The 21,597-nt window shown below is 43.2% G+C and overlaps 1 protein-coding gene across 2 annotated transcripts in view; it reads left to right on the forward strand.

Annotated features, from left to right (window-relative positions):
- The first annotated feature begins 1,210 nt into the window (after positions 1-1,210).
- The window catches only part of DOK5 (docking protein 5), a 152,046-nt gene continuing 131,659 nt past the window's right edge, over positions 1,211-21,597 (forward strand). The window contains exon 1 of one of the 2 annotated variants that reach the window (XM_085002635.1): positions 1,211-1,535. Coding sequence is in view for 1 of the 2 variants with exons in the window: in NM_001123107.1 (NP_001116579.1) it covers positions 1,470-1,535 (66 nt within the window). In the remaining variant the exon portion in view is untranslated. The remainder of the gene's footprint in view (positions 1,536-21,597) is intronic. The other variant, NM_001123107.1, reaches the window with a different exon arrangement.

Raw genomic sequence — 21,597 nt, forward strand, 5'->3', positions numbered from 1 at the left:
GGTTAGAAAGGGCTTCCTTGGGAACAGCCAGTAACGTCCCTCCCCATGGCATGTGCTCTTCAGAAGGGGCGTGGGACAGTGTTTACCAGGAGCTGGTGTCAGTCAACACACCTCCCTTCCTGCAGGACCTGAGACAAGTCTCTTAACTCTTCTGAGCTTCAGTTTTTATGAAAGGTGGATGATGGTACCTATCTCGTGATTCCCTTTACAGGATTAGCACAATGCCTAATGCCTGATGCCACTCTACGTTAGCTGTTCTCAATTCAAACATGTTTCAGGGGCAGGTGCCTGTAAAATCCAGTGTCTTATTCTCTAGGCAGTATCCTGCAATGGCTGTGAACAGGAGCTCTATTGCTAGGCTAGGAAGGCATAAATATGATCCTGGTATTCGCATAAGGTGGGGGTGTACTTTATAGGGTACCGGGGAGTTTAAATGAGCCCACGCAAAGGGCCTAGAGGATGCCTGACACCAAGGATGTCTTCACCACCTGCGCTGGGGTAAGGTTTGGGGGTACACTTGTTAATGAGGTGAAGGGTCGGCCCTGGGAAACTCGCATTCAGGCGGGAAAGACAGGCTCAGACAAGGAAAATGTGGCAAATGATATCATCGGAGAGCTGGGTCCAGGATGCCAAGGAAACCCAAGGAAGCGCAGCTTAAGCCAGGGCAATATCCCTCCCCTCATATGCCAAGGTCAAGGCAAACCTTGGCAACACCGCCCCCCTAGACACACGCACCACAGTGGTCAAAGCCAGTCCTTCTCAGGGAAGAGATGGGGCGAAGGGAGAGGCGAGGTAGGCGGCGGCTGGGAAAAAAAGTGAAATTTCCTCTCCATCTAAAATAAGCCCGGAGCAAGAAGAGATTGAGCCTCATCTCGGCGGGTGTGGGCGAGCTGCGGGGGGCGGGCAGGAGCAAGTCGGGGTCCCGGACGAGAGGAGGGGTCGGAAGGGGAGGCGGGTCGGGCCAGGTGGGTGGGGAAGGGGGGAGGGGGCGCGCATTTCCGTGTGTCTGCCGGCGGGTGGCACCGCCGGGCACCCGGGCCGCGCGGCTCCTCCTCCTCGCCCTCCTCCACCCCCACCCCTTCCTCCTTCTCTTCTTCCTCCTCCTCCTTCTCCTCCCGGGCCCCCGGGAGGAGGCTGGTCAGGATCCCTGAGCAGCCGCCGCTCCTCCTCCTGGCAGGCTGGCAGATGAGTCAGCTGACGCCGGCGCTCCAGCCTCGCCTCGCGGCGCTGCGCGCTCTCTGCGCTCCCCCAAAGTGGCTGCAAGCCGGCCGCCCACTTTCAGGCTTTGGGGGACGCAGAAAGTGATGTGCGCCTTCTGAAGCCCCGCCGGGGCCGCCGCGGTCGCCGCTTCACCTCGTCCACTTTCTCCTCCCCCACCCCAAAGCCTTCTCTCGCCCCTGCCCTCCGCCCTCCCCTGCAGCCGCTTAGGGTGCGTGCGCTTGGGTGAGGGGGGTCACCGGCTGTCCGGGATGGCTTCCAATTTTAATGACATAGTGAAGCAAGGGTACGTGAGGATCCGGAGCAGACGCCTAGGGGTAAGTATCGATCCTTTTTTTCCCCCCTCCCTACTGTTCGCCGGTTCAATTGTCTTTATCCTTAGCCAGCATCCCCGAGGGTGGAAGGAGATTCCAGGCAGCGCGCTGGGGAATCGCGCTGTGGTTTCTCAGCCGAAACCCACATCTGCTGGGGCTGCCCCTCTAAGGCCGGGTCTAGGTGTGTAATGAATCTATCTTTATCTCTCGGATGACTTGGCTTTCTGATGGTGGCCGCGTGTTCGGCTTCAGTAGCCACTGGAGCCCATCTAATGGAAATAAATATTTCTCGGTAGCCATGGGAGTTGGAGCTGAGAAACCCAGGAGGGGGTGCTGAGCCTGCCGGGTGCCCCTCTTCCCATTCGCTGCCAACTTAACTTTTCCAGGGGATGGATCGACTGGCTGAGAAAGGGCAGACGCTCTCAGTGTGAATAGCCCCGTGACCCTCTGACCCCAAGGGGAGGTTTCCGCCAAGTTGAAAGGGTTTCGGACTCCGGGGTCCTGGACAGTGACCCAGCCCCCGCCCAGGTGTTGGCAGAGGCGCGTTGTGGTTTTGTTGCTGGAATACGCACTGGCTGCCCGCTGGAAGATTATTTAGGGCGGAACATAATCCCTGGCACTGAGCGAGTGCTCCCTCCCTAAATAGGTACTAAAAGGAAGCATGAATGAAGCGGAAGGTACTTGTAGGGCGCAGAGTTGGCACGAGGATGGCTCCTCTCTTAAAACCCCCTCCCTTTTGCTCCTTGTCCCTTTTGCACTTTCACTGATCGACTTCAGAAAGAACTCACCCTAATTCTGGGGTGGGGGTGGGGGGGAACCCTGGAATGATTCTTTTTGTTGTTGAAATTTCAGACTCTTTTCTCTTTGCCTTATGTCAAGTGCTGTTGCTGTGTGTGTTTAGTGTGTGTGTGATTTGTTTATTTGGGCGAGGGAGTGAGGGAAGGAAAGTTTACTTTTGGAATGTCTGAAAAAATATCAGCAGGGATGAGGAATGGCCACAGTGGGAGTAGAGTTATAGTGATAAAGTGATTGTCTTTCTTTACAAATATATGTCACCCGCACCTTTCTCTTATTTGCTCTTTGGGCTTTTTGTGTGCCAGATAATTTTACTGAAAACTAAAAGAAAATTCTCTGTGTTAAACAGCTAGAGAGGAAAACCTGCTGGTGGGAAAAGTCTGTATTTATTAAAAACTCCTGCCTGTTTTGTTTTGGTCCTCCCCCCCCCCCGCCCCCCCACCCCCCGGCTGCCTTGGTACCATGTTTTAGCAACTATGCCCTGTGTTATTGTGAATATATAAATATATAATTAGGGAGACCTATAACAGAATGAACCAATCCCTATTAACCCTGAGTTTCCTTGGTTTTCTTTTACGTTATGTAAATATTCTCATCAATAGGAACAACTATTGCTTAACCTAGTGACTGTCATGCAAAGGGCAAGAAATAGTAAGAATTTTGTATTTTGGATAACCTATGGGCCAGCCAAGTGTTACCGTTTTAAAAGGAGCATTGAAAAACACCGTTCTAATTTTAGATTTACTCCATCATGTCAGTTGAGGAAATTGGTAAGAGACATCCATTCTTGTGCTAGAGAGCATTCCAATAGAAAGAGGGCATGAATTATTAATGCACAAAATGTGAATTATTCATAAGGATCAGAGTTGATGCCAAATTGTGACACATGGTGATTTATTTGAAAGACTGGTTACCATAACTCTCTAGTTTATAGTAATTGAGATTATTTTTCTATATTTTTACAGCTGACACAATATAGTCCTATGTGTGTGCCAATGTTTATGGACAGATATTTGAAGCAAAAGGAAAGAAAATATAGTTTACTTTGCATTCCTTTTATATTTTACAGCATTTTGGATGCCAACCAGCAGTGTACTTTCCCAACTTTCCCAGGATTTATTCATTTTGTCTGTATTAACACTTGAATAGGTTTTCGACCATCTCTCAAATGATGGTTATTGCTCATGGAGAGAAAAGGTCAAAACTATAATCATCCAAATCTGGTTTTATTTGTTGTTAAGATTGGTTTTATCACCAGTTAATTTTCAAAAAGTGTTCTAATCTATATTATGTCTGCTAATATGTAATGCATAAACTGAGGAAGCTGATGACGTAGTGGTCAGAAAACACAGCAAAGTGAAGTTCCAGTGGAGGCCTCAAGAGGAAGGCTTCAAGGAACTTACACAGGGACGACCCCCACTCCAAAGTAAGAAATGTCAGCGGCATTCTAGGCTGCGGATAGCCTGGAACATCATGTGCCATGTGTAAGTCTCAAAGAGTGGTTGGCCATTACGTTTGGTACACAGCAGGCACTCAGTAAGTGCGCATCATCTATGGACTGAACTACACAGTGAATGCCTAACTTTGCAATTCAGAAGCCTCTTAAGGGACTAATATAACAGGATGGTTTTATTAATGGACTCCAGACAAGTGTCTGCGGATTAGAACCATGTTTGGGAGGGTTTATAATTAAACAAGAAAATAATATGTCATGGTAAGCAGTTGCTGTGCGAGGGCGTACCCCTCAGATTTGGAAAAAGAAGAAAAGGGAACAAATTCTCCTTCTGTTACTCATTAGCTCTATGACCCTTGACCTCTTGGCCTCATTTTTCCTGTCTGTACAGTGAACGCTATTTAATGATTATGAGTATTGTATGAGATAATCTCTGTCAAAATGCAAGGAAAACATATCATGCTGATTCTGATAGTATTGTTTCTTTGGTATAATCAAGGGTGAGTTAGGATCGGTGGAAGGATATAAGAGTTATTGATTTCATTAATCCTTCTGTCTAGAAATGTCCAAAATCATAAACATTTATGCAGTTCTAGGATATTTTCACTGGATGAAATTTTTACACATTATAGACATTTAAGTGATTTTCCAACGGGCCATGAAAAATTCTAAGGCCGTAGCCCTTCAGATGGGTTGCAGATACGTGATCACCTTTAGTTGAGATCCTAAACGATGTAAGTGATTAAATAATCAGACTTGCTTTTTTCTCCGTAAACATCTAAAAGCGTAATGAAATTCTGCTCATTTAACTTAAAAGTCTCAGTGTCTTCACAGGTTCATTCTCCAGCTTCATCTCCAGTGGTCCATGGAGGTCTTGAGCTGTGCCCTGGGTGCAGTATTTGTTCAAGAATGTCGATGTTACTATTTGGGGGGCTGTGGAGGGGGAAAGGCGAACAGCTGCCTACAGTTATCTGACAAATCCACAAAAGGCACTCAAAATGTATTGTTAGAAGAAGTGGATCTGGCAGTTTGCACTTCATTAACCTGACTGTGTGGCTTAGATGGCATATTGTATAACTGTTTCTCACTTGGTTTCTTCCTTTGCAGTGGAGAAAATTTCCCTATCAGTAATTGCTATGGCTCGTCCACTAGGCAAGTCTCGGTTTAAATTCACAGCTATTCACTTTATCGCCGTGCAGTCCCCCCTCGATTACTTGCCTTTAAATATCATCTCTCTGCTCTTGTCTACCAAGACCCTCTTCTCCCGGCGAGCCCGCATCCTCATCTGTGCATTTTATGTGTTGGTTGCCTCTATCGCCAGCTAGAACCTCTCTGTCTTTTGTTATTATTATTTTTATGCTCTTCTTCAAAACATTATTTTTCATCATGGTCTATCCCGAGAGATTGGATATAGTTTCCTGGGCACTGTACAGTCGGACCTCATCACTTGTCCATTCTAAATGTAAGAGTTTGCATCTATTCACCCCAAACTCCCAGTCCATCCCACTTTCTTCCTGCTCCCGCTTGGCAGCCACAGGTCTCTTCTGTATGTCAGTGAGTCTGTTTCTGTTTTGTAGCTAGATTCATTTGTGTCATATTTTAGATTTCACATATCAGTGATTTCATATGGGATTTGTCCTTCTCTTTTGGATTTCACTTAGTATGATAATCTCTAGTTACGTCCATGCACTGTCTTTTAATTAGAGCCGAATCCCAGTGCCTGGAACAGTTTCCAGCTTGGAGAAGCACTTGATGAAGACTTACTGAATGAATGAAGGATGAATGAATGAGCGAATCCATCCTTGTGTACTGGTTTAAGACCATGGCCTTGGACATTTTGGTGGCCGGTTATGTGATTATTGGTGCGTTATTTAGCATTGATAAGGCACAGGCTTCTGTAAAAATAGGGAGACTCACAACAGCCACCTACAAAGTGATCTTCATAAAAGGCTTAACACAATATTTGATGCACTGGAAACCCAATTAATGTTTCTTCCTGCTCTCCGTCTTACTATTAGGGCTATTAGATTATGATAATGCTCTGGGTGGTTGTTATTCTAACCTCTCCTACTTCAATAGGCCTCATCCTCAAAGAACTTGCTGTTCATTTAGAAAAACAAACTTAGTATCTATGAAATAATTAGTATACAAGACCCCTAAGGTTATGGGAGAGATATTTGCCTTCTTCTGATTTTTCATGATCTCTAGATAAATGGCAAAGATATCAAGAGAAACTCATCTCCATGTAACTTTGTTATTGTTTGGTTTGCTTTTTTTCTGGGGCCACACCTGCAGCATATGGAAGTTCTCAGACTAGGGGTCGCATCAGACCTGCAGCCTCCAGCCACTGCCACAGCCACAGCAACACCGGATTTGAGCCGCAACTGTGACATACCCCACAGCTTGCTGCATCTGTAACCCACTGGATGAGGCCAGGGATCGAACCCTCATCCTCATGGATACCAGTTGGGTTCTTAACCTGCTGAGCCACAATGGGAACTCCCCATGTAACTTTGGTTTGAGCAAGCCCACCAGAGCAGGACATAACTCTGTGAGTTTGGGGATCTTTTTCTTGGGTGGCAGAGAATAGATATGTAAAATGTTTAATTCGTGGCCACATTTTAGGCAGACGTATTTTCTTATGCCTTTGCTTCTCTGTTTCCCTTGACCCACTATGCCAGAGTGGTTTAATATTTCATTTAGGGTTCTTGGATTTAGAGATGATCAGGCATCTGCGCATTTTTTTAGGGTGCCATGGCAAAGTTAGGTTTGTAACATCAAAATTTTAGGAATAAAATAAATTCATCATATACTCTCAGTCCATGAGTGTGTATAGACATGCACATGCGAACACAGGCAGCCGTTCAGTAAGACGCGTGAAGCCCTCTTCTCCTTCCTTCCTCGAGGGAAAAAGACTTTGGGGGTAACTTCCAGTAGTGACATTTATGGTCAGTAGACTGAATACAGGTGCCTGAGTCAGGTCTACTCAGTGTGTTAGCCCCATTTGAATCAGCTTCCCTGGTTTCCGTGTCAGAAATGCTTTCCAGCTGGTGTTTTAGTCATCTTTATTCAATGGTCCTTATGGAGGGTATGGTTAATTATGCATAAAGCCAACCTTTAATCATCATCCCCAAACTGATTTAGGCAAAGAATGGCCAATTTAGTGATTTTTGTGTGTAGACATAAACCACATTACTGATGTGATTTTTCCCACATCTGCCAGGATAGGTTTTTTTTTTTTTTTTACGATATTCATTAAGTGGCTAGAGATATTTATTTTTTAAGGAGCTTTGTGGTTTTTGTGAGTGTGTGGAGGGGTCATTATCTTTGGCATTTTAAGAATTAAGTTTTCATTCAGGATATATTTGCTTTCATTTATTTTATCATGCATCAGATATATATTAAGTTGAATACTCGTGTTAAGAAGCTCAGAGAAAACCACCTTAAATAAGACAAGTATAGTCAACAACCTCAAGGAATTGACAGTCTATTTTTGGACTTGTATTGTTAACACAAGATTAATATATTCACAATAGTTAAGGATGAATTAGTTTGAGTAACAGCTCAAATATTGAAGTGAAAAGACATCTGCAGATACTTCCCTGTTTCATTTTTGTGAAATGAAGAAGGGGAAATTGGATTTTCTTCTTACTCTGGAATTTGATTCCAGTCTGATGGAAATAAAATCTTTGGAAATTCTAAGCCAGGAAGAGATTATGAAGTCTTCCTCCCACAAACCCCTGTTCTATGAAATTCAAGATGAAATTGGGAGTTTAGAAATGCCACAGATACATGGCTTCAATATAGCTTATTTCTAGAATGCAGATGTGTATAGTTTGGATAAGTACCCGGAAGCAGCTGGGGGGCTGTGTTTGCTTTATGAGTGTTTTAGAACAAAGGCTTAGGCCTTTGTTGACGCCCTGTGTCTCAGAGAATGTAACTGTTGGCTGTATTTTTCAGTGGAACCCTTAAATGGTCTCTGGAGAGAGGAGGCAAATGATTTTTTTCTGGTGATGCTTCATAGCTTTTATGAGATTCTTAGAGAGATCCAGACTTCAGTATCCCGAGCGCTCTCACCTCCCACCCTCTACAATTTTCAAAAAGGTTAAGAACCACTGTCTCATGTTCTTAAATTAAATGTTTAAATTTTAGATAAAAGTAGGTGTGAGGTGTAAGAAATAATTCAGAGAGATGCCCCACACCCTTTACACAGTTTCCCCCAATGGTGCCATCTTTCACATCCATAGTCAAGTATCGCAACCAGGATACTGATATTGATGCTATCAAGGCACAGAACATCCCCCACCACAAGGTCCTGCGTATTTTTCTTTTGTAGCTGCCCCTCTGCCCCCCACAGCCCTAAAGCCCTGACAACTACCAATCTGTTTTTCATTTCTGTAGTTATATCATTTCAAAAATATTATATAAACTGAACCATATAGAATGTAACATTTTTTTAACTCAGCGTAATTCCCTGGAATTGTCATGAGTAATGTGGGTATCAATGGTTCATTCCTTTTTATTGCTAGGGATTATTCTATGGTGTGAATATGCCATAGTTTGTTTAGCCATTCAACTATCGAAGGCCTTTTGGAGGTGGTTTCCAGTGTTAGGCTGTTATGAATAAGGCCGGTATAAATACGGGGTACAGGTTTTTGTGTGAATGTAAGTTTTCATACCTCTAGGAAATGCCCAGGAATACAATTGCCATTGTTGTATTAGTAGTTGCGTGTTTTTCACAGTGGTTGTACCATTTTACATTCATGCCAGTGAGGCATGAATGATTCGGTTTCTCTGCAGCCTTGCCAGCATTTGGTGTTGTCCCCAGTTTTTGCTGTCTGTTTGGGCTTAGACGTTCTGATTGTGTGTGTGTTGGTATCTCCTTGTGATGTTGAGTATTATTTTGTGTTCTGATTTGCCTTCTGTACATACATTCTGGTAACTTGCCTATTCATGTATTTTGCCCAGTTTCTAATTGGATTGCTTGTTTTTTAACCTTTGAGTTTTGAGAGTTTTTTGTATATCTTAGCTACTAAGCCTTTTCAGACATGTGATTTTCACATATTTTCTTTGAGTATGCACTTAGCTTTTTAAAAATCCTTTTCACAAGGTCTATCACAGAGCAAAAATTTTAAATTTTGGTGAAGTACAATTTATCAGTTTTTAAATTTTTTTCCTCTTGTCACTAATGCTTTGTCCAGCCCAAGATCCTTGGTTGTTTTGTTTTGTTTTGTTTTTTTGTTTTTGTTTTTTGTCCTTTTAGGACTGCACCCACGGCACATGGAAGTTCCCAGGCCAGGGGTCAAATCAGAGCTGTAGCTGCTGGCCTATACCACAGCCACAGCAACGAAGGATCTGAATCATGTCTGTGCCCTACACCACAGCTCACGGCAATGCCAGATCCTTAACCCATTGAGCAGGGCCAGGGATTGAACCCAGATCCTCATGGATGTTGTCAGGTTCATTACTGCTGAACCGCAGTGGGAACTCCTTCCCTGCTTTTGTGGCCTAAATATTTTATGGTTTTACCTTTTACATTTAAGTACGTGATCCGTTTTGAGTCAGTTTTTAAATATGGTGTGCATTTTAGGTGTAGGTTCATTTTCTGCCTATGAATGTCCAGTTGCTCCAGGACCATTTGTTGAAAAGGCTGTCTTTTCTCTATGGAGCATATTTACATGTATCCATTCCTAAGTCCTCAATTCTCTTGCATTGTTTTGTGTGCCTCCACTGTGCAGTGATGTGTCTGTCCATGTAAGTCTTGAGATAGGGTAGACTCCCACTTTATTTTCTTTTTCAAAATTGTTTTAGATGTTTTAGGTCCTTTGTTTTTGATATGCATTTTAGAGTAGTCTTGATTGTAACTACTATGAATCTTGCTGGGTTCCTTCCTTCCTGCCATTATTTTTAACGTGGTGGACATAACATACATTTGGGACTCACACTTTAGTTTGGATCTCAACTTGACTTTGGATCTCAACTTGGCCACTTACTGACTTTGAAGCCTTGGGGAAATAGCTTACTCTTGCTGAAATTTAGCTTCCTCGTGTACAAAAATGAGGGTACTAATATGCTTCTCATAAAAATATCAGACTCAAATTCTTTATTTTTATTTTGATTTTTTTGCTTTTTGGGGCCACACCCACTGCATATGGAAGTTCCCAGGCTAGGGGTCAAATTGCAGCTGCAGCTGCCAGCCTACAGCAACACAGGATCTGAGCCATGTCTTCAGCCTACACTGTAGCTCACGGCAATGCCAGATCCTTAACCCACTGAGTGAGGCCAGGGATCAAACCTGCATCTTCATGGATGCTAGTTGGACTTGCTACTGCTGAGCCCCAACGGGAACTTCCAATATCAAACTCTTAATCCTGTGCCTAAAGCATAGTAGGAACTTTGTGAAAGGCTGTAATGTTGATCTTTATTTTTAACTGCCAAGAGATTGAGTTGATATTTGCTGTTCATTGTTTGTAAGAACCATACATAAACTGGTTGAAATTAACTCATTCATATCACTCAGTAGACGAGCCATGGCTTTGGTAATGAAAAACAGGTAGCATTGTACATTCCTCTCGCTATTAGCTTGAGTGATTCATTTTTATAACATCAAGTTTATTTAGGAGCCACTGATGAAACGCTAAATGAGAAAGTATGAATATGTTAGCCCAAATGGCAGGCCTTTGATTAAAAGAGTGATAATTATGCTTTTGCTTATTAACTCTACAAGTGCTCCTCAAATGTGAAAATCATGTGTTTTTTTAAACTTTAAAAAAAAGCTGAAGTATAGTTTGTTTATAATGTTGTGTTAGTTTCAGGTGTTCAGCAGAGCATCCTGTGTCTTGAGAAACCCTTTGAGAGCCATAAACAACATTGAACCATAAAATGAGTTCTGATTCAACTTAGCTCAAAGAGCTGTGGGCTAGTAGGCCTTTTCATAGAGAGAAAAACCATACTTAGGTGCCAACTTCAATGGTAACTTATTTTATTGTATTCATTAACATTCTGAGGTATTACATTCTACATTTGCCTTCACGTGATACTGGTTTTCCCTTAAGACAAGAATATGTAGTGTCCTCTTTATATAAATTTAATTTAAACAGTGAATTTTTTTAAAATAGATCATTAAGTCCCAGTGCAGGTGTTAGTTGGCAAAAGCTGGAGGTAGGTGTTGAGAACTCAGATGCAGCACAAATCCAAATGGTGGCACAGCATGACTGAAGTTGGGAAACTCAGCATGATTGGACTTTTAAGTAAGTTCTGTAAAAATGTCTTTCCTTGCTATTGCCATATGGCTTGATTTTATCCAAGTATCTTACAAACCGATCCTAAGAAAAAAATATCCCATGTACTCAATAGCGTCTCCTTAAGGGATGTCTATCTGCTCTCGCCAAGGGTGTCTGTGTCCCCTCTCCCCCCATAAAACCTACAAGCTTCTGGCCAATTTGCCTAAGATTTTACCCTCTCTTCCCTTGATTAATTTATACAATGAATACTTTAGCGGTTAATGGAAAGAGAAATTAGCCTGTCTTATGAATGGACTACTAGCTCAAGTTAAATTAAAACACTAGTTGTGCTCAGAGCTTTTCCGCGACACAGATTACACTGTTGAGGAAAGTCCTTGAAGTCGTGAAATGCATTTTATTATGTTACCACTGCACATGAACGCAATGAAAGAGAATTCCTTTTAGAAAACTTTAAGAAAACATACGTTTTGAATCCCCTAGCGAAAGAATTCATCGACGCTTCCTACAAACAATTTCTTCAGATTTCCAAGTTCCTGTTTACCAAAATGCAGATATTTTAGCTAACGTGACAAAGAACCACCGTTTGAACTTGGCTTGGATTCCACCAACAGTGGATGTTTTGAAATAATAGGGCAACATTGTTTCATGACAAACTGGATATCGTGAAACTAGACGAGTCCTCAGCATCCATTAATTCCTATGCAAAAAACTGCATAAAGTGAGAGGTATGAAAGGAACATTTCCCAGGGATTTTCGGCCCCAGAGGGGGGGATTCTTAATCCCTTGGAATCCATCTTCTCTATTAATAGATGATCTTTTCTCTGTTTTTTTTTTTTTTTTTTTCCTGGCTGCCTCTCTCTTGGTGTCCAGATTTCAGCTTTATAGTTCCTGCCTCAGACCAACCTACTCTCATCATCACGTGTCCCTCCAACACATTGCCTTAATTTAAGAGTATGCATATGCTTTTTTAAAGATTAATTTTCCTATTTTTGTGCCAGATATATGTTTCTTTGTGGGGTATGTCTTCTCCCACTAGGATCTAAGTTCTGTGAGATCAAAGACCTTGGCTGTCTCATTCACCGCTGTTCCCCCGGCTCTTAACCTGTTATAAATTCTTACTCTCCACAGATTGAATGATTTTGCTACAGGTCAGAATAATAGAATGGGACATTCAAATATGAGAAGACACGTAGAAAACTGGGACTGAGTCCCACTTGACTTTGTTGTAGATTCTATTCTTGAGTGTTAGGATGTTCTAGAATTTCTCGTCATTGCTAAGAGTGTGTAACCTGCATATTTAGCATCAGGGAATTTAGCACTTAACACTGGAAGTTTGGATTGGCCCCGTTAACACAAAATTAGATTTGATTTTTTTGGGGGGAATAGGTAGCATATATACGGGGTACAAAATTCAAAGGTACCGCATTTCTACATTGAACAGTTGGATTCTTTTCATCCTTGTCTCTAGGAATCATCTGGTTCCCATCCCCAGAAACAACCCCTGTGGATCGTTCATTCCAGAATAGTCTGTGTATAAAATAGTGTATGTGTGCATGTGCATGATATGTAATTATATACTCATCCTGAATCACGTTTTTCTTATTTGGCATCATGCTAAATGCATCTTTTTTTTTTTTGTCTTTTGAGGGCCGCACTGGCGGCATATGGAGGTTCCCAGGCTAGGGGTCTAATCAGAGCTGTAGCCACCAGCCTACACCACAGCCACAGAAACACCAGATCCGAGCCACGTCTGCAACCTACACCACAGCTCACGGCAACACTGGATCCTTAAACCACTGATCGAGGCCAGGGATCGAACCCACAACCTCACGGTTCCAAGTCGTATTCGTATCCACTATGCCGCGATGGGAACTCCTTATCATCTTTTTTATAAGCATCTTATCATGCTTTTCAATATTTGGACAGAATTCTTGTGTATGGATGTATTTACTATATTTATTTGCTTATTAGTCATTCTTCCTTTCCTTTCTTCCTTTTATTCATTATTAAATAGGTGCAAGAAGTAGGTGTTTTTTATGTCCATTTTATTATTTTTTTTTATTTTTAATTTTTTTGTCTTTTTGCCATTTCTTGGGCCGCTCCCGCGGCATATGGAGGTTCCCAGGCTAGGGGTCGAATTGGAGCTGTAGCCACCGGCCTACGCCAGAGCCACAGTAACGCAGGATCCGAGCCGCGTCTGCGACCTACACCACAGCTCACGGCAACGCCGGATCTTTAACCCACTGAGCAAGGGCAGGGACCGAACCCGCAACCTCATGGTTCCTAGTCGGATTCGTTAACCACTGCGCCACGACGGGAACTCCTATGTCCATTTTAAAGATCATGAGACTGAGTCAACTGTGATGCTGTTTTTGTCCAAGTCATACAGCTGATACGTGGCAGAGTTTAAATTTGAGTTCAAAGTGCTTTCTCTCTTGTGGAACATTGGAGTAGTTCTTTTTTCCCTGTTACAGACAGTGCTGCAGACACCCTCATCTGGGTGAGTAAGTTCCTAGAAGTGAACTTATTATCCAAAGCATATTCACGTGTAAATGGTTTTTTTTTGTTTTTTGTTTTTTTTGTTTTTTTGCTTTTTAGGGCCACACCTGCGGCATATGAAGGTTCCCAGGCTAGGGGTCAAATTGGAGCTACAGCTGCCGACCCACACCACAGCCACAGCAACGCGAGATATGAGTTGTGTCTGCAACCTACAGCACAATTCACGGCAACCCTGGATCCTTAACCCACTGAGCGAGGCCAGGGATTGAACCTGAAACCTCATGGTTCCTAGTCAGATTCGTTTCTGCTGCGCTGCAATGGGAACTCTTCACATGTAAAATTGTACCAAAGTCGCTGTGGAGGATGTGCCCAGCAGTCTAGAAGGACACCCCTTTTCTCTCACCTTTCCAAAGTGTGCTTTGAGAGCTTTTTCAAGATTTTCCTAATCCAGTAGGTTAAAAAATGGAGCCATTTGTACACAGATTTTCTCAAATATGAGGCAGCGTTCTTGGCCATTTTATAATTAGAATCTTTTCAGTTTTGCAGTCTTTTTTTCTTTTAAGAGTGACGTTTACTCAGAGTTCCGGTCGTAGCTCAGCAGAAATGAATCTGACTCGTTTCCATGAGGACACAGGTTCGATCCCTGGCCTCGCTCAGTGGGTTAAGGATCTGGCATTGCCACGACCTATGGTGTAGGTCACAGACGTGGCTCAGATCCCATGTTGCTGCGGCTGTGGTTTAGGCTGGCAGCTGTAGCTCTAGTTCGATCCCTAGCCTGGGAATCTCCATATGCCATGGGTGTGGCCCTAAAAAGCAAAAAAAAAAAAAAAGACATTTACTCAAAAAAGAGTTATTAAATAAGAGTTTAGAAACACAGAAAAAAATAACATTTTCTTAGAAAAGCACTTTCCTGGAAAATGCAATGTCAAAATCTTTGACCTAGAAGATGTGATAAATCATATGCTAGCTTGATTATGTTTGTTATTTTTATTCTAAAAATACAGTAATGAGGAGTTCCCGTCGTGGCGCAGTGGTTAACGAATCTGACTAGGAACCATGAGGTTGCGGGTTCAGTCCCTGCCCTTGCTCAGTGGGTTAACAATCTGGCGTTGCCGTAAGCTGTGGTGTAGGTTGTAGACGCGGCTCGGATCCCGCGTTGCTGTGGCTCTGGCGTAGGCCGGTGGCTACAGCTCCGATTCGACCCCTAGCCTGGGAACCTCCATATGCCGCGGGAGCGGCTCAAGAAATAGCAACAACAACAACAACAACAAAAATCTCAAAACCAAAAAAAAATAAATAAATAAATTTTAAAAAATTAAAAAAATAAAAATACAGTAATGAAACTGAAAATTTGATTAAAATGTATTGGGTGAAAAGGTTTTTTTGTTTGTTTGTTTGTTTTTTGCCTCACCCATGGCATGCAGAAGTTCCCAGGTCAGGGACTGAACTTGGGCCACAGCAGTGACCTGAGCCGCAGCAGTGACAACACTGGATCCTTAACCCACTGAGCCACAGGGGAACTCCAAAAGATATGTTTATTGAATCAAACAAATATATGGTAACTTCTGTTGCCTAACCAATATTTTGATTAACTCGCTTGGTCTTAAAGATGCTTCAGGTGGGTCTAGCTGGGAAGGGGGATGATCCAATAGTGTCTTGCCCCATATCAGGTGCTCAGTGAACCTTACGATAAAGGAATGAAACCCTTTTTCACATTCAGTTATGAATGAGACAGTGACCCTAGCCTCTCATAAATCCCAAGACATTCCAAGACTTCTGTGGAATTCTGCAGGGTGATGTTTCTTGGCAGCCCTTGGGCAGTCAGTCCTCAGCACAGGCCAAACATGTGGTGAAGCGAAACCTGGCTGGAATGAGAATGGCTTGATTTTTACCCCGTCCTGCTGCTGGCCATCTGCTGTGACCAAAGCCCGTCACTGAACTTCTCACACCTCAGCATCCATCGCAGCCAAACAGAGACGTAGACATCTGACCTCCGTCTCTCACCACCTGTCCAGCCCTGAGCCAGACGCACGAGAGTGGATGTGAAGAGCATGCCAGGCGCACAGAGGGGTCCACCGAGGCCCAGGTTGATCTCCCCAGTGCCCCACTCTCGGCCTCCTGAGTGGGAAATGGCAGCCAGAACTTTGAATGTCACTGTGCTGCTGCGACTTATGTCAGACCACAAAACAAGAACAGAAAACTTGAACATTTTTTATTTTTTATTTTATTTTATTTATTTTATTTATTTTGGCTTTTTAGGGATGCACCCATGGCATATGGAAGTTCCCAGGTTAGGGGTCAAATCCGAGCTCCAGCTGCTAGCCTACACCACAGCCACAGCAACGCCAGATCCGAGCTGGGTCTGCGACCTACAGCACAGCTCACAGCAACGCCGGATCCTTAACCCACTGAGCGAGGCCAGGGATCGAACCCACATTCTCATGGATCCTAGTCGGATTTGTTTCTGCTGCACCACAATGGGAACTCCAAACATTTTTTAAATGTATTGTTTATGTTGGGTTCCAAAAGGCAGTGTTGACTTTCTGGCAAAAAAGGAAAGAGAAATGAAGAAAAGAAGATGACTTTTACAAAAATTCTTTTAAAGTTTCTCGTGTTTTACATTGCGTGTACATGGTAAAGAAAACAGTGCAGAAAAGAGTAGAATGAAGAGGAAGTTTCCCTCCCACCCACGCTTGCCTCTGTTTCTAGGCAGATGCTTGATGTTTGTATGCAGATGTTTATATATAGGTATATATAGAAATGCACGTGTTTGGGAGTTCCCGCTGTGGCTCAGCGGGTGAAGGACCCGATGTTGTCTCTGTGAGGATGCAGCTTCAATCCCTGGCCTGGCTCAATGGATTAAGGATCCAGCATTTCCACAAGCGGTACTGTAGGTCACAGGTGCGGCTTGGATCGGGTGTTGCCATACCTGTGGTGTAGGCTGCAGCAGCAGCTTCGATTCGATCCTTAGCCTGGAAACCTCCATATGCTGCAGGTGAGGTAATAAAAAGGAAAAAAAATGCGTGTGTTTGTGTACAATTGTTTTTTGCACATACGGGTTCATATTATTTGGTACTCTTCTTTTATGTTGGGATCCCTTTTAGACGTTTTTAATGGATGTCCAAGATTCACTTATGCGGCTGTTCCAAGATTTCTTTAATTAGTTCACACTAATCATGCACATTTAATATAATTTCTAGTTTTTGATGATTAAACAGTGAAGCAGTAAACATCCTTGAGAATACACTTATGCATACATGATACTATATTTCTAACATAAAATCTAAAAAGGACCTTGCTCTTACAAAATTGCATATATTTACAATTTTGGTAAATAGATCTACTTTGCCTTCAGAAAGGTTGTCCCAGGGGCTCGGGAATACTTGTTCCTGCCAGTCTTAACTGGGGCATGTTTAACCCTGTGTGTGTGTTTGTGTAACTTTAAAAAAAAAAAATATTTATTTATTTAGGTCTTTTTTTAGGACTGCACCCACCCCCTGAGGCATATGGAGGTTCCCAGGCTTGGGGTCCAAGGGGAGCAGCTGTCACTACCGCCACAGCCATGCCAGATCCAAGCTGCGTCCGAGATCTACACCACAGCTTATGGCAACATGGGATCCTGAACCCACTGAGAGAGGCCAGGGATCGAACCTTCGTCCTCATGGATGCTAGTCAGATTCGTTTCCACTGAGCCCCGACGGGAACTCCTGGGTGTGCGTACCTTTTGAAGGGTGTTTTCCTGCCTCTGTTCCCTGGCTCAGTCCCCTACTCCGCAAATGTATTTTACTTACAACAAATTGATCACCTAAAAATCTAGTCCAGTCCTATCCTACCTGTATTTTCAAACTCTCGAATCCTTCTCTTGCATATGAATATTCTGCCGTGTACTGAAGACACTGATGTGATCTAGGCTCTGCCCTGTCTCCTCCCAGCCAAACCAATGCTCCAACCAAACCTCCCTACTCCGCTTCCCCCAGGGGCCAAGCTCTCTTTGCTCGGTTACTGCCCTGACACATGCTTTTGCACTGACTGGAAATGTCTTGCTCGTTTACTCTCTCTACTTCCATTTCATCCTGGAAATCTCAGCCGGCATGTTAGTGATTTGGAAATGGCTTTCTCAGCGCCATCCCACTTGTAAAGGGCGAGAGAAGCCAGTCGCCACGGGTGTGTCTTTAAATTTAAATGAATTCAAATTGAATCAAATTAAAAAAATTCAGCTCCTCCATTGCACCGGCTACTTTCCGAGGCTCGGTAGTGATGCTTTGTTAGTGGCTCCCGTGTTGGGTTGGGCAGTGCGGATGCAGAGTATTTCCATCCTATTCGAGAGTTCTGTTGGTCAGCAAGTACCCTCATTTCTTCATAACAATCATGGCTGTTTAAAAATATGTGATTGAGGAGTTCCCATCATGGCTCAGCAGTGAACGAACCCAACTAGCATCCATTAGGATGTGGGTTCGATCCCTGGCCTCGCTCAGTGGGTTAAGGATCCGGCATTGCTGCGAACGGTGGTGTAGATCGCAGACACGGCTCAGATCCCACATTGCTGTAGCTGTGGTGTAGACCAGCTGCTACAGCTCCGATCGGACCCCTAGCCCGGGAACCTCCGTATGCCATGGGTGCGGCCTTAAAAAGACACACAAAAAAAGAGAAAATAAGATAAAAATATGTGAGCATGTGATTTGATGATTTTACCCTCATGAATCTGTGAGCTTCACAAGGGTATGGCTTGTTCTTCCTTCTTGCTTTTCTCATATAGTAGGGGTTCAATAACTGTTTGTTGGATGAATGAATGAATGAATGATGAGTGAAATAAAGAATTCCTCTAAACTCTTAACTTTATTGCTGTGTCTTTTTGGTCAACAGGCCTTCTGGGAAGGGCTGGGCACGCCATGCTTCTGTCTAAGTCTCTTTCAACATTCCAGTTAGACACCTCAGCAGGACCTTCATTCCTTCAACACTGTCCTCTGGGAGAATTTTCTCTCATTGGGCTTGACTTTTCAGCATCCACTGCCCAACTGTGACAAGGTTGACAGGGCTTGGCCTGGGCCAGTGGACTGGGCCTTGTGTTCTTCTAGATCTCTGCCCATTTCTTCCAAGACTGAGGCCTTTCTTCCTCCAACTGGGCGTGCTGGGGGTATCATAGATGGACAGCTTTCAGCGGAGCTCTGCGCTGATGCTGGAGGGAGCTACCTGGCCAAAGCCAAGCCCTGTCCTGGGGCACAGCCTGCTGCCTTCAATGCCTGTCCCGGTTTGACAACTCTGCCGGCATCCGCGGTCCTGGGAGGGGCTGGGGGATCTTCAGAGAGCGTTGTCGAGAGTGTATCACAGCCCACCTGCATCCCTGGTTACTGCCTGGGTGTTGCTTTTGAGAACCTTCTCCTTGACACTTTCCGAATGCAGATCTCCTTCTTCGAATCTGCTTCCTGCCAGACTCAGCTTGCGCAGCAACCTGACTTGTAACCGAACATCTGCAGCCTGAGCTCAGCCTTCCAAAGAGGGAGCTGAAACCTTTGCGAGAATGTGATTGGTTTGATTTGCTGGCCCATGGGCTCTCCCTGTATTTTACCCAGCGTTCTCAAAGCCAGATTGGTTCCATAGTTTACTTTTCATAAAATGAGTTTGATGGCCTCTTTCATTTCTTTCTTTTTTTTTTAATAGTTTTTTTTATTTTCCCACTGTACAGCAAGGGGGTCAGGTTATCCTTACATGTATACATTACAATTACATTTTTCCCCCCACCTTTTGTTCTGTTGCAACATGAGTATCTAGACAAAGTTCTCAATGCTATTCAGCAGGATCTCCTTGTAAATCTATTCTAGATTGTGTCTGATAAGCCCAAGCTCCCGATCCCTCCCACTCTCTCCCCCTCTCATCAGGCAGCCACAAGTCTCTTCTCCAAGTCCATGATTTTCTTTTCTGAGGAGATGCTCATTTGTGCTGGATATTAGATTCCAGTTATAAGTGATATCATATGGTATTTGTCTTTGTCTTTCTGGCTCATTTCACTCAGGATGAGATTCTCTAGTTCCATCCATGTTGCTGCAAATGGCCTTATGTCATTCTTTTTTATGGCTGAGTAGTATTCCATTGTGTATATATACCACATCTTCCGAATCCAATCCTCTGTCGATGGACATTTGGGTTGTTTCCATGTCCTGGCTATTGTGAATATTGCTGCAATGAACATGCGGGTGCATGTGTCTCTTTTAAGTAGAGTTTTGTCCGGATAGATGCCCAAGAGTGGGATTGCGGGGTCATATGGAAGTTCTATGTATAGATTTCTAAGGTATCTCCAAACTGTTCTCCATAGTGGCTGTACCAGTTGACATTCCCACCAACAGTGCAGGAGGGTTCCCTTTTCTCCACACCCCCTCCAGCACTTGTTATTTGTGGATTTATTAATGATGGCCATTCTGACTGGTGTGAGGTGATATCTCATGGTAGTTTTGATTTGCATTTCTCTTATAATCAGCGATATTGAGCATTTTTTCATGTGTTTATTGGCCGTCTGTATATCTTCTTTGGAGAAATGTCTATTCAGGTCTTTTGCCCATTTTTCCATTGATTGATTGGGTTTTTTGCTGTTGGGTTGTATAAGTTGTTTATATATTCTAGAGATTAAGCCTTCGTCAGTTGCATCATTTGAAACTGTTTTCTCCCATTCTGTAAGTTGTCTTTTTCTTTTCTTTTGGGGGCCTCTTTCATTTCTTATGTTGTTAAAATGCACCAGTCTCTTCAGGGACTCATTGAGTGAATGAATTAGGAGAATACTGTAACTGGTTCATTACATAGAATTTGGACTTGGTAAATTATCAATATCAACCCTGGTTTTCTCTGGGAGGAAGAAGCTCCAGAAAAACAGTAGGCACGATTTATAGACATATGATGTTAGCTTTGCTTGCTTGAAGGGCCTGATCACAGCTCTTTTTCCTGAGTAGCTGTGTATACCATCCCTAAAAGGAGAATTCTGGTTAGAGCTTGTTGTAGCCAAAGGGAAGGACTATCCTTTTGCCTGTGGGTTTGACTCCACTTTTGCCCTGAAGGGTGTTGCCCATCAAGTAGCCCACGCACTGATTGGATATTTTCCCCTGTCAATTTCATTGGGCAACTGCGAATTTCGGAAGAACATTTGTAAAATAAAATGGAGTTCCAGAAGATATCCTGACGAGCAGATGTTTCGAGATTGTTAATAAAGATTTAGAAAGAAGTACAATTCTCCAGTCTGCCGGACTGCCTCTTAATGAGATTGACAGTTTTACACGTAGAACTGAAAAAGTTCTTTCTCGTACAGAAAGAAATTTCTTAAGCGAGATCCATTTGAGAGAGATGGATTCAGGATCAAGTGGTGTGAAGCAGATGGGACATTTTACTGGGCTTTGACTTGGAAGCTTATTTTTCAGAGATAGATAAAGTTGGATATTTCAAAGATGGAAAAAAAAATCATTTTGTTAGACTAATTTCTCTCATATTAACTCAAAGCATGGGTCAGCTTTCTACCAGCTAAGGTCACGTATGCCAGGGAATTTTTAATCATGATTTTAGATAGGCATTAGGCCCAGGAAGTTAGAAATGCGCAGCTTTTCATTTTATCTTGGAAAGGCTCAAATGGAGAAAGGCATTGACATATTAGTTAGAGAAATGACTAACAAGGAGAATGTAGGGGTTATTGAAAGAATATTGCTAACTATTCTCTGGCTTAGCTATGCATACAAGGAAAGATTATATTAAACTTAAGGGATAACATATAAAAGAATAATATCACTTCAAGTTTTGAAACCAAGGGAACGAGAAGGGGGCCAGAATAATTAGACATTTGCTGTTAACTCATTTGATTCTTCTATTTTACTGATGAGGAGACTAAAGCTAGGAGAAATTTTATGGCTTCTTCAAGGCCCTGGCCCCTCAGAAATCATATAGATAGATAGATAGATAGATAGATAGATAGATAGATAGATATAGATATATACATTGTCTTTTTAGGGCCACACCCATGGCATATGGAGGTTCCCAGGCTAGGGATCCAATCGGAGCTGCAGCTGCTGGCCTATGCCACAGCCACAGCAGCTCAGGATCT

This window comes from Sus scrofa, chromosome 17 (genome assembly GCF_054392235.1).
Source record: "Sus scrofa isolate SSC_HxYL_T2T_F1_AM1 chromosome 17, Sscrofa_HxYL_maternal_Yorkshire_Landrace_v2.0, whole genome shotgun sequence".
Taxonomy (NCBI): Eukaryota; Metazoa; Chordata; class Mammalia; order Artiodactyla; family Suidae; genus Sus; species Sus scrofa.